At 40.9% G+C, this 12951-nt stretch overlaps 2 protein-coding genes across 3 annotated transcripts in view; one reads left to right on the top strand and one right to left on the bottom strand.

Moving 5' to 3' along the window:
- LOC128741388 (uncharacterized) overlaps window positions 1–7926 on the bottom strand; it is a 69654-nt gene extending 61728 nt beyond the window's left edge. Inside the window, exon 1 of the mRNA XM_053837180.1 lies at window positions 7332–7926. Coding sequence (XP_053693155.1) covers window positions 7332–7395 — 64 coding nt within the window. The 5' untranslated portion in view covers window positions 7396–7926. The remainder of the gene's footprint in view (window positions 1–7331) is intronic.
- Window positions 1–12951, top strand: part of LOC128741387 (glyoxylate reductase/hydroxypyruvate reductase-like) — a 92149-nt gene that overhangs the window by 61904 nt on the left and 17294 nt on the right. The gene's annotated exons all lie outside the window — the stretch shown is intronic.

Genomic DNA, 12951 nt, shown 5'->3' with positions numbered 1-12951 from the left:
TCAAGTTACTATACAAAATTTGAATCTACTATGGTTCACAAACAGGATTTTTTTATTTATTTTATTGCTATTACTTGATTTTAGTAACAGCAACATTAGCGACAATAGTTTGAATAGTTTTTTTATTCAGTGTATTCATATTTCCGAACAACACGGAGATACCTCGAAAAAAAAAATAATATCGTTAACAATAACATGAATTATGAACTACGTACATACTAGGTGATACCATATGTGTGGAATCTGTGTTCTATTACCGAAGCTCAATGAAACGCATATTCGAAACCACTATGTTCTGTTATTGTCACATTTTTCATAAAGCGGTTTATCCTTGTATGGAAGCTATTTCACACTTGTTGGTACGCCAATCAGTTAGTTCATTAGTGACTGTTGGCATAATATCTCGCGGGCAGTTCCCAGAGTTGAGCTTCAAGGATCGTTATATATGCTGCCCCCTAGCAATCGGTTACTAGGAACCGATTCAATCGAACCCCGTTGATGGACATGAAAGTGTGAATATCGCCTGTTGGCATCATAGGCGTGTCGCGTTCGGTAAGAGTAATCAATTCGTTATGCTTGACAGGCTTTATTTGCATAGACAGAATGTATGCTTGCACATTAATGGCTTACAATTAATCATAGAAGTTTTTCTATAGGCATGTCCATATACGCGGTGGAGTACAATAGAATAACTAAAACGCTATTTAGCTACATTTAAAGTATGAGAATTCCTATTTCCCATCGGTGATAAAATATACAATCAAGCTTTCAACCTTCCAAAAGAAAAAGATTTTATGGCTTCAATCTTTTCAATACTGTTATGGCAGACTTTATAAGAAATCAACTACTTTCGAACGTTTAAGTAGAATTTACGGATAAACGAGAAAAATTTGGAGAAATCGTATTTAGTTCAACTGCTACTTAAAGCGATATTTAGAGAAACGCTCATTTCGGTTACAACTTGTAACCATCATCTGTGTGATAATTTAAGAACTGCCGCTAACCAGTCTCAGTCCTTCACTTGCTACATTGATGAAAGTAGGTTACAAATCATAATCGAAATACAAGTATCAAGTAAATGGAATTTCTCCATTTATTCTTCCATTTTTCTAGTTCATTGATACTAGTAAGAATCATTTCTTACGAAACAAAACAACTCTATACAAGAATCAGAATAAGACGGGGTGTAAGAAATAGCTCAAAAACTGTGTAGTGAAGTTCAGCTAGAATTGAGAGCTCTTGAGGCATTTGATTTGTACACATCGACTTATTTCGTTACTTGAACACAGCGGTTCAGCGAGTGCTTTTGTTATTGTAAAGCCTAGATACAACTTTTCTCAATTTGAGAAAACCGATTAGAACATGATTAACGAGATATAATAAATAGGGGAATATCGTCGTGGTTCGGCCATCTTTTGGTCCACAAATCTCATTTCAAAAGAAACTTTGGAAATTTAACAAAGGTCTAAATACAAAGGTCTAAATATGAACTATTAATTAGACCTTTGTTAAATTTCCAAAGTTTCTTTTGAAATGAGATTTGTGGACCAAAAGATGGCACAACCACGACGATATTCCCCTATATGTTGTCCACATTCGCGTGCATCCTTTGTTCGGCTAAAAACAGCAATAATAGTAAAAACTAAAACCGTATTTACGTTTTCGCTTACTTCGACAGAAATTGAAACCATTAAATCGCAATCGTTAAATGGAATAAACTTGAAATTGAAAACCCGTTGCTAGAAAGGTTTAATTTATACCGGCCCTATCGCCATCTAGGAGTCAACACTGTCGGTTTCATTGTCTCGAGATCTTTCACTGCTTACTCCGGAATTCCAAAATGCAGCCATCTCGGACCTTGGGTCTTTCTCATTTATTTGGACGATGTCAAGAACTGTCCATTTAAATGTTCGCGATTTTTGTTGCTGATGACCTTCAGCTGTAAACAAAAGTAGAGAATCTGTCCAAGTACGTAAGTCTCCAGGAGTAAATAGCTGTCGACCTTTGCGAAATAATGCATAGACAACCGCATGCTTCTTAACTCCAACAGATGTAAACTTGTTACATTTTTCAACCGTTTCGACAACATTCTGCCTGTTCGCAACAGCGAAAATACGCTAAAATCCGCCAATCGAATGAAACACGTGCTTTCGAAGATTCGAGAAGCATCTCCAAGCTGCCTGCATCTGCTAGCAATGTACATCGAACATTCTAGGCACTTCTTTCCTATGCCAGCAATGTATTTCGTCGAATCTTCCCGAAGTTGCCCGAGATGACCAGAATGTCGCGCCGTGTAGTATAAATACGGGCGTTTAACAGAATGGAAAAAAGAAGTATTTCAACCGTCAACGAGACAACATCGATTTAACCACCGTGATAGTAACAACAAGTGATTAGAACTAAGTGAAAGTGCCACATTGTGCAAAAGTAATGTTAAATAAAAGTAGGTAGTGTTAAGTAAAAGTGATCTTTTCCCGACATCCGAAAGAATTCCAGTTTGGCGTCGTCCCTAGTCGGTAAACCGTTCCGGCTAGGATTCAGTGTATTGCGTGACCCTTCCACCCTCTCCGGCGTTGCCTCTGGACTCTACCCTTCGCAGTGGTGTGGCACAAATCCATCCAGCTGTTGTTACCGTGACTTTTGTTCCAACGGCGGTAAGAAGGCACCGCTCACCCATCCGCCTTCACATGTTGGCATTGGTGCCAACACTGCCTTTACGTAGTGAAAATTTGATTTTGAATTCGAACAAAGACGTCATCGCTTACTTCCTTCTACAAGCCGAGAGGCGGGGTGGCTCTTGCCAGAGAATTCCTCTCCACAATACTCGGTCCTTGGCTACTCGTCGCCAATTGAATGCGCGTCTCGATACACGCATTAAGGCTTCAATCTGGTCGAGCCACCAAGCACGTTGGGCTCCTCTATTCTTGAAGAGAACGAATTTCACTGCACAGTCGTCCGGCATCCGTGTGACGAGGCCGATCTAGCTTTCGTCAGATGTATGATTGAAATCTTTCCAAGTAGTATCTGCAACTCGTGGTTCATACGCCTACGCCACTCTCCGCTATCCGTTTGTACTCCGCCAAAAATAGTCCGCAACACCTTTTGTTCAAAAACGTCATGTCCGTAGAGGGTTACTGGTCTGATTAGCGTTTTGTATATCGTCAGCTTTCTGCGGTGTTGTATGCTCCTTGATCTAAGCATCTCGCGGAGGTAAAAGCAGACTCGACTTCCCTGAATGCGTCGTTGAATCTCCTTACTCGTATTATCCAAATCCCAAATATACAAACTCATAAAGCACTTCCAGTTGATTGCCGTTAAAAGTCACTGTCCGCGGGAGGCAAACGCTGTTCTCTCTGCCATGATATATTTGGTTTCGACGCATTGATTTGTAACCCAATGCTCCCAGGCTCCATTTTTAGTCAGGCGTAGATTGACTCCTCCGTTCTCCGTCCCGGTATTCGTGCATTGTATGCAACAGCTGTTCGCGTTCAACTGTTTGGTATACTGACCTGAAATCCACGAAAATATGATGTGTGGGTTCGTTGTACTCACGACATTTCTGGAGGATTTGTCGGAGCGTAAAACTTTGGTCAGTAGTTGGACTGGCCCTGATAAAGCTCGCCTGATACTGCCCTACGATTTCTCTTTCTATTGGGGATATACGACGTAACAAAATCTAGGAGAGCAATTTGTGGGTGGTGTTGACTAGCGTAATACCGCGGTAGTTACCAGCAACCCCTTTTTGTAGATGGACAAACCACACCTTCCATCCACTCAGTTCTGTGTTTGTGATCGCTCGCTTGTGATTAAATCTCCTCCCTCGTCCATCAAATGTCAGGTTTAGCTGTGTAGCCTTACTTGTAGTCATCGTCACATTATCAGTAAAGCAGAAAAATCGACTAGATTTATTGAAGATTGTACCCCGCATGTTACAGACTGCACGTTTCTCATCACCTTCTAGCGCGATGTTGAACAGAAGGCAGGAAAAACCATGGTGGTGCACCACCCTGTTGAAATCCCTTATGTGCATCAACCGGGCTTGGTAGGTAACGCACCCAATATCATCTCACAGTACTGTACAGCGTACATTGTGGGCTAAATCTTTCTTGTCAGTTTCCCGGAGTGAAGACCGATTTCGTCCAACATTTTCCGTACATTTTCACGGTCGATTTTATCACACGCAATAGAATACACTTACTAGCGCACGCTATGTCTGAAGGGTGCGATTATGCAACTGGTGTACATTGAATAATATTGGTTTGAAACTCAAAGCACCCAAACTTTGGCAAAATTACAAAAACATTGAATTTTGGCGTTTCCTTGCAATGACTCTAAAAACGATCCCAGCATTTATATTTTTTTAACTGTTTGAATTTTTTTTTACATAACTTTGTTTTCTTTTTTACATAAAAAAGACCGATTGTTCACCTTGAGACAAATCCTCGATAAAATCCGGGAATTAAACTTGCAGACTCACCGTTTGTTTATACACTCCAACGCAGCGTACGATTCAGTTAAATGAATGAGCTGTGGCGGATTATGCTTGAACATGGTTTTCCAAAAAACTGATGGGGCTTAAAACGTGCTACTCTTGATGGGTTAAAATCTAGCTTCAGAATAGCGGGGGATACATCAGACTCGTTTGTGATATTAGATGGTTTAAAGCAAGGTGATAGCCTATCGAATTTGTTATTCAACATTGCATTAGAAGGTGCAATTCGAAGGACAGGTGTGCAGAGAAGCGGTAGAATCATCACGGAGTCACATGCCTTGTTTACCTTGGTACGTGACATGTGGCAACGATGTAAACCGTGATGTAAAAAGGCGGATAGCGGCTGCCAATAGTACCTTTTACGAATTACGTAAGCAGCTGAGGTCCCGTAGGCTGTAACTGCTTACAAAACTCGTGCTCTGTAAGCTGCTAATTCTTCCGGGAGTACTCTACGGCTACGAAGCATGGACGTTGAAAAAAGTGACCGATGGGCTCTTGGTGTTTTTAAGCGTAAGATCCTGCGATCAATTTTTGACGGCATTTTAGAAGGAGTGTGGCATGCGCATTTATCTGGCTCACGAAATGTACCAATAGTATACAAAGATGCGCATATTGTGAAGTAGATAAAACACAGCAGGCTACAGTCGGTTAACCACGTAGTAAGGTACTCAGCAGAGAACTCGGCAGAGGTCATCGACTTCGAGCCAGACCCCGTACCGAAGAGCGGAAGAGCGCTGTTGACGAGGATGCTAGAACAGCTGGTGTTAGGGGCGATTGGAGACTTGCAGCCCGAGTCCAACAAGCGTGCATAAGACTCCTTAATTTGGCCCAGGTTCGATAAGCGGATTGTTCCCGAAGAAGCAACAGTAAAAGAGTAAGTAATCTAAATAAATATTAGTTTCCGAACGGTCGCTTAATACTGAATTTCATTTTCAGTTCAGTTTCGTTGATGAGACGATAAACGGTCCATGATAAAAGAGCAAATAAAGCTTCAATTAGGCGAGTTTGCAGACTGCTCGCAAGCGAATTTGCAAGTAGATTGTAAACTCGTCAACTCACTAATTAGCCCGCCAACAAATAAGGCTTAATACTGACCAAACCATTGGAGCAAGTTTCACAGTTGGAAGCTCAGTATGTCCACAAGTATCTCTACTGATGAATTGAAAGAAACACCTGCCACATCCTCGCAAATCGTATGTGTATTATAAGTATTGTATTTCCTATTAGGTGGCAAAAATAATCGATGAATTTAACAAAATATACTAAAAACAAACGGAAGGTGTTGATCTTAATACACCTATTTGCATTAAACCGGCGAGACTTTCCTCCTTCGAGCGTTAAGTGGATTATGTGCCCTTCATTGGCTTGCACCCCCCTTGAGATTGCTAGGTATATTCACGTGAAAAATTCCAAACCAACTGAAACTTGAACCCCCGGCGCGCCACCCCCCATTCAAAGGTCAGCGTTCAATCGGAACGACCACCGAACGTATTTTCGAGGCAAAACACTCCGAATCTCATTATAAGTTAAACTGTTGACTGTCACTACATTATTGCTTACTGTAATAGAGTGCGGCGGGTATATATCTAACCGACAGCACCTTTGAACATGACATAAATTTTTGCCATTATTGTGATTGGGTCTATACTTATCATCATTCATTTGCAATTTGCTTCTCCCATTTGCAGTAAGCCGATGCAACGCTAGTAGAGCTTGAACAATACCTAATATTGTCGTTTTCTCAACAGTGGGTTTGTTTTCGGTACCTACACGAATCTCCGATGTGTACAACCCATTATAGCATCGGATGAACAAATGATAATTATAGCAGTTTCCATACCTGGTTAGAACTTTAGATGGGGATTATTCCAGCAACAGTGTTTCGTACATTGAAATAATTTAAAAAACAAGACTGTATTTCTTTACAGCATAACTGATGATTTCCAGATTTAGCAGCAGATATGTTTTTTTGGTTTGATTATAGCCACTTTAACAGATCGTGAGTTGTGCGGGATTGGGATTTGAATCCGGGTTCTTGGGGTGACACCAGGATTGACCCCCTAGCAGAGGTTTAGCTTACAAACTGCGGTACCTATATTCTGGTACCTAGGGTAATTTATATATTTTGGACAGGCGTTACGCGTACTCTATTTTGGACTTTTACGGCAAAATCAAATGGAAAATGTCCAGAATAGATGAGGCATAACGCTTGTCCAAAATACATAAATCACCCTATACAAGTTCCTGTATTAACTTGTATACTTTTATAACTAGAAGTCAAACAAGAATAAACATAATAAAGCTTTACCCGATATAACAAAATCTATTACAGTTAGTATTTGCCCATTTCTTTCTAGTTCCTTTAGCGCCTCCCATTGTCATGGCAAAAATTAATGACACCGTTATGATTTGTGTACACACGCACTCACAGCTAAGCTAAGGAAAACCTACAAAAATCTATTTTTACAAATTTTGTGTTTTATTTTCTCATCTAAAAATTGAAAATTTTATGCGGCCAAATTTTAAATGAAACAGACTTCACGTCATACTGCATTTCAGTAACACAAAATAACAAATAACTCAGAAAATTATTTTACGCAAGTATAGGTCCATAAATTCGACAAAAAAAAACTTTACATTTGCTATAAACATCTAAGCAGGGCTTTAAAATGAACAGACAAAATTGTTCCATACTTGAACAATTTCATCCAAAAAACATTGAATTGATAGAGAAACTGTAAAAACCAAATGTTCATTTGGAGTCTAAATGTTTACTAAAAAAACAAAACAACTTGATCGACTTAAACTGGTCTTGAAAAGGTTTAATCTTTTTACATACCTTGCTGAATCGAAGCGACCACGAAGATCGCAGAAATGACAACAAGGACTCCGTATTTGGTCATCTCTTTCTTATTGCTCAACTATATACAACTGGCACGATGCAGACACGAATTCGCCACCCGAAACAAAAGCTGATCCCGTTAACTTGCTATTAGGCTTTGTTTTCGTCAAATTTACGTGGGCAGCTGTTGTAAGCACTTTGTCTCAATAATAATAGCTGGTCACTTTAGCTCTTCGTAAGTTTCCGTCAAACACTTGCTCTTTAAGCCAGAAGTTACACTTCAGGAACAAGTTATTTTCGTAAATAACTTTCGCGCGAAAAATTCACCAAAAAACCTTTAGAAATGAATGCACTCGAATCCCTTGAGCACCAGTATTCCTCTGGATAGCAAAACTTCGGTACACCTTAATTACGTCACAAGCTGGCCTCGCGCGCTCGGTTCAACTCGAAGAATATTACACGCGTCTACGCAACACTTTGTGTGGGACGGATGCCTGAGAAACAACAACAGACTTTTCCCACGATATATGCGAATAGTAGGTAAACTCTTTCGGTAGCGGTAGTGTAGTGATAGGAAAAACGTGTCCGAACTGGTTTGTGTCTACGGCACGACTGAATGGGGGCCGGTTTCAAAGTCGCGAGCTGGCTGGTATAATACAGCACCAGCAGCAGCAGCGGATCGGACGGAGACACAACACAACCGCGGAAAAGCACGCGCGACGCCAACAGCAACAACCCGCACGTTGAACGGCGCGAACGCTCGAAACTTTGCTGGCAGGAAAATCGTAAACAGCGGCTGTTGGGTGGTCCACAGCCAGCGGAAGGAACTGTGGTGGGTGCCAGCCAGATTGATTCATTTTGCTGGCTGAGTTTATAAAGCAAAACCCCTACCTGTTGAATCAGAGCTGATGGAAGAGAAACAAATAGTAGCTTTCTGGTTAGCAAATATTGCCGCCGCTGGTTGTCGTTCGAAAGTTTACTCAGCTTGTGTTGTGTTAGAACGAGAATTTGTATACAAGAACACACCCATTTTTCAAAAATATGTTTTTAAACGACATAAGTAACATTGATCGGTAGCATTTTTGAACGAAATTTTGCACACTGAATGACGGCAATCGATCGCTGGACATCGAAATTTAATTCGTTATTTAAGCTTTAAGGCTACAACCAGGTCTACTAGCAATCAAAGTAGCACATCTTTCATGGGAGACTAATATAATATTAGTAATATTATTTGACAAAATCGACGTACCTTTCTTCAGATTGACAAAAAGGCAAAAAATATAAAAAATGTAAAAGAAATAAAATGGCTTATTTAACGCAACGTAAGCAAATTATTCATTTTCAAATGCACTTTCTGATCTTGCCGATTCCTCTGCGTTGTCACATAGGGCCGCCTCCTTTTGTTTCACATGTAAACTACACGTAAAATGTCCTTCATAAATTTCTCAATATTACATACATTGTTTCATAAGCGTTTAAAAGTTCTTGTATATGCAGACGACATCGTTTTACAACGAAGTCAAGTTTTACATGTAAACGTCGTCGTAAAAACAATTATAAACAAAACAAACATCATGTTGGGCTTTTTTCAATGCTTCAGTCACGATTTAAAATATCCGTACTTCGAAAACTAAAATGGACAGTATTTCTTTTACCATCTTATGAACCACGTTGCATGTTCATTGCAATTGTGGTACCTACACGCTGTCCCTCAGGATTTGATCTGCATTATAGTGTTCCGCCAACTAACTCGGTCCATGGCTGACCCGATTTCAATTTCTCGACTGTCCCACACTTTCCAGGTCATGCTCCACTTGGTCTAACCATCGAGCGCACTGCGCACCTCTGCGTCTGATCAGAGCCGGCGTTTAGCCCGGCAAACCTGTGCGGTCGCACGGAGCCTCGCGCTTCAGGGGGCCTCGCGGTTGGTGATGACTGGAGAAAATGTTAAAAATTGTAGTGAACAACCCTTGGCTGCATATAACGCAATTGGCTGCTCAGAATTATTTGCAAGAATTTCATTATTTTCTTTCCTCCTTTTTTTTAAATGCAGAGTGTAAAGGGTTAAGAATAAATCGATATATCCCGGGGAATTGTCAGAAAGTAGGCAGATATCTAAAGGAAAATCATGCATAAATCTTTCAGACCAATAAATGTGGCATCAACGCTTCTCAAGTTGATGGATAAAATCGCAGATAATTATATCCGTGATGAGTTTTAAAAAATATCCGTTGCATGGAAATCAACATGCATAAGGTTTTGCACGGGCGAGCATAACCTCACTTCTTTGACGTCTATCAGTGGTTTGTTTACATGGACTTGGAACATGGGTTAACATGTTGAAACTGAATATTGCACTCAAAATATTCTGCACATAACTAATAGTAAATTTCCATATGAAATCTCATATGATTATCATGAGCTGCATATAAACACAATCCTCCCAAAAATACACATAAAAATTATACCCGTATGAATAGTATACACATAAAAATTATACGCACATGAATAGTATGTGCTAATTTTTCGCTTTCACATAAATGATAACTGTTTGGCACATAGATCATTTACTGGGCACATTGCAAAAATCTATATGTGGGATACATAGAAACTATACGAAAAGTTTTCTCAGTGTGCTTAAGGCCTTAACGGCAAGTCAGAAAAGCACAAAAACTGCCATTCCGAGTAATTTGGAGGGCGACACTGCTGGATAATACGCTTTTAAAACTTTTAACTCCAATTTATGCATATCGCGTTTGCCTAACAAATAGTAAACAAACCACGAGTGGATGTCAAATGGGTGAATTGTGTTCATTCCGGTTCATTCGTGACGTCACCTTGCAAAACCTTATACCAGCACGGTAAATCTCCAGAAACCGCCTTGTACTGGGTAGTAAAGTTAATCGAGAAAACGCTCAAATATCCAGAGACGGTATTTTGTGCTTTCCTTAATATTGAAGGCGCTTTCGGTAACATGCCCTTCGCATTAATTATTACGGCTGTAGTGTAATCATGTGTGGCTCACTTTCAAAATGAAATCGATCACACTACAATGACTAAAATTCAAGAAATGTTTTCGAACAGAGAAATCACGATTTTGGCGATGAAAGGAAGGCCACAAATAGTTCTGGTGGCAGAAAGATTCATTCACAAGCTATCGGAGCTTGGTTATATGAAACTATTGCTTATGCCACCAAAGAAAACCACACAAACATGGTCGTTATATCATTCACTAGGCGAAAAAAAACATATTGTTACTCCCCCTATACTGATGTCTAACTGTCAGGCTGAGCTTCAGTATTGTAGTCAAACTCCTCGGAAAAATTCTGTATAAAAACTGAACTGGGCTGCCCACCTGGATTATGCTGATAAGAAAGCATCTGGTTGGAATCAAATACAGGGTTACAGACTAAACAGTTAAACTACGCACAATCAGAGGAGTTCTAACTGGACTCAGTCCCGCTCTTTATTATTTAAAGTATTTTGGATGATATCGACACCTGCCGCTCTGTAACTCTGAACTTTAAAGTTCAGCGCATCTGCTCTGCAATCGCGGGGCTCTTACTTTATCTAGGAATATATTGTTCAGAAGTTTCCTTCTCACTCCGTACCGAGTATATACATCAAATGCCAAAAAGTCATTGATGTTATTAGCCATGTAGAACCGAATTGGGGCACAGGATTACAACTATCTAGGCCAACTTCATCAATGGGTTTGAGCAGTCCGTAAACCGTGACACCAATCGAAGCCTGTCCCAAAAGACGATCTTTAAGACTGTCACAGTGGCGTTTTAAGCCAATTCCCTTCTGGCATGCAAAAAAGGCCTCGCTGCTTAATTAGCACAGGGTTTCGCGCGCTGTAGCGCCGGCTTTGCGTCTGATACCAACCAGATTCGAGGCGAAACATCAAAAGTAATTAAATACTGATTCCGAAACCTCTGAGGGTATTATAACAAAATCTATAAAATCTCTGGACATTCCTCTACCGAGCGGCAAGCTCAAATCACTTTTTCATCGTTTTCGTAGGGGATTATCCCCGGTTATGAAACAGCCGCCATTTTTACGTGTTTATTAAACTAGCACTGCCAAGTTACTCCCGACGTGTCGTCTTATTGTATTCTAGCTTTTGATCAAACAACGATTTGTTGAGCGTTATGACACACGCAAGTCGGTTTCAACCTGGTCAGGAGCCATCTAGCACGTTGGGTCCGTCTATTCCTGGTGCGCCGGTGAGATTCTTGAAGAGAACGGATTTCACCGCACAGTCGCCCGGCATCCTTGCAACATGGTCGGCCCATCGTTGGCTCCGAACTTCCCCCAAGGTGTACGATGGAAATCGATGCAACTCGTGGTTCATACGCCTACGCCACTCTTCGCTATCCGTTTGTACTCCGCCAAAAACAGTCCGTAATACCTTTCGTTCAAATACGACAAGTGCACGTATGTCTTCCGTAAGCAAAGTCACTGTCTCAAGCCCGTAGAGAACTATCGGTCTGATTAGCGTTTTGTACTTCATCAGCTTTGTACGACGGCGAATGCTCCTTGATCGAAGCGTCTTGCTGAAGGAAAAGTAGGCTGAATTTCCAGCTTGAGTGCGTCGTTGAATCTCCTTACTCGTGTTATTGTCGGTGGAGACCAGAGATTTTAAATATACGAGCTCATCAACCATCGCCGTCAATAGTCAATGTCCATGGGAGGCAACAGTTTTCTTCCTTTGGAGTCTCTTTATACCATATACTTCCAGTAGAGATTGCCTCCCGTTGGATGGAGTGGTTGGCGGTTCTCAAGAAAATGATCGAATTGCTTATTCCTCGATGATACTTTCCGGGATATGATCCAGTAAGCTTCAATAACTTGGAATTGCACGCGTTTGTTGACGCAAGCGCTCAAGCCTTTGCAGCGGTAGAGTATTTCCGCATCGTAGACCAAGGACGGATCAGAGTTGCGCTTGTTTCAACGAAAACGAAAGTGGCACCGCTTCGAGGGCTTTCGATACCACGATTGGAACTGATGGTAGCGTTGCTAGGAGCTTGTTTACGGAAAACTATCCAAGAATCGAATAATTATTCGATAAAGATCCGGAAAACATATTTCTGGGGTGACTCGTCGACAGTTTGCTCGTGGATCAAATCCGACACGCGTCGGTATCGCCAATTCGTCGCATTTAGAGTCGTTGCAATAATAAATCTCTCGAGCATTGATGAGTGGCGCTGGAACTTAACAAAAGTAAACGTTGCTGATGAAGCCACGAAGTGGGAAAAAGGCTCTTCGTGTAACGTAGACAGCCGTTGGAATAAGGACCCGAATTCCTGTACAACAGCGAGACAAGCTATTTGATGGTTCTAGAAGAAGGCACAAACGAAAGCGACAAAGTATTGCGGGAAGCATATGTAAGCAATCATCTGGCGAGGCAGGCAATGATAGACGTCAATAGGTTTTCGCAGTTCGAACGATTATTGCGTTCAGTGGCATACGTTCACCATAGGGCAGATAATGTGCGGGTTTTAAAGAAGAAAAAATCTGACTGACGAAAATAGAGATTCAGCGAATAGATCATTCCCAGTAAACCATTTGGTTTGTATATCTCAATTGCAACTGAGATATACGAAATCAT

Source organism: Sabethes cyaneus, chromosome 3 (genome assembly GCF_943734655.1).
Source record: "Sabethes cyaneus chromosome 3, idSabCyanKW18_F2, whole genome shotgun sequence".
Taxonomy (NCBI): Eukaryota; Metazoa; Arthropoda; class Insecta; order Diptera; family Culicidae; genus Sabethes; species Sabethes cyaneus.
Note: the sequence above shows the minus strand (reverse complement) of the source record. Positions and strands in the feature narration are given on the sequence as shown.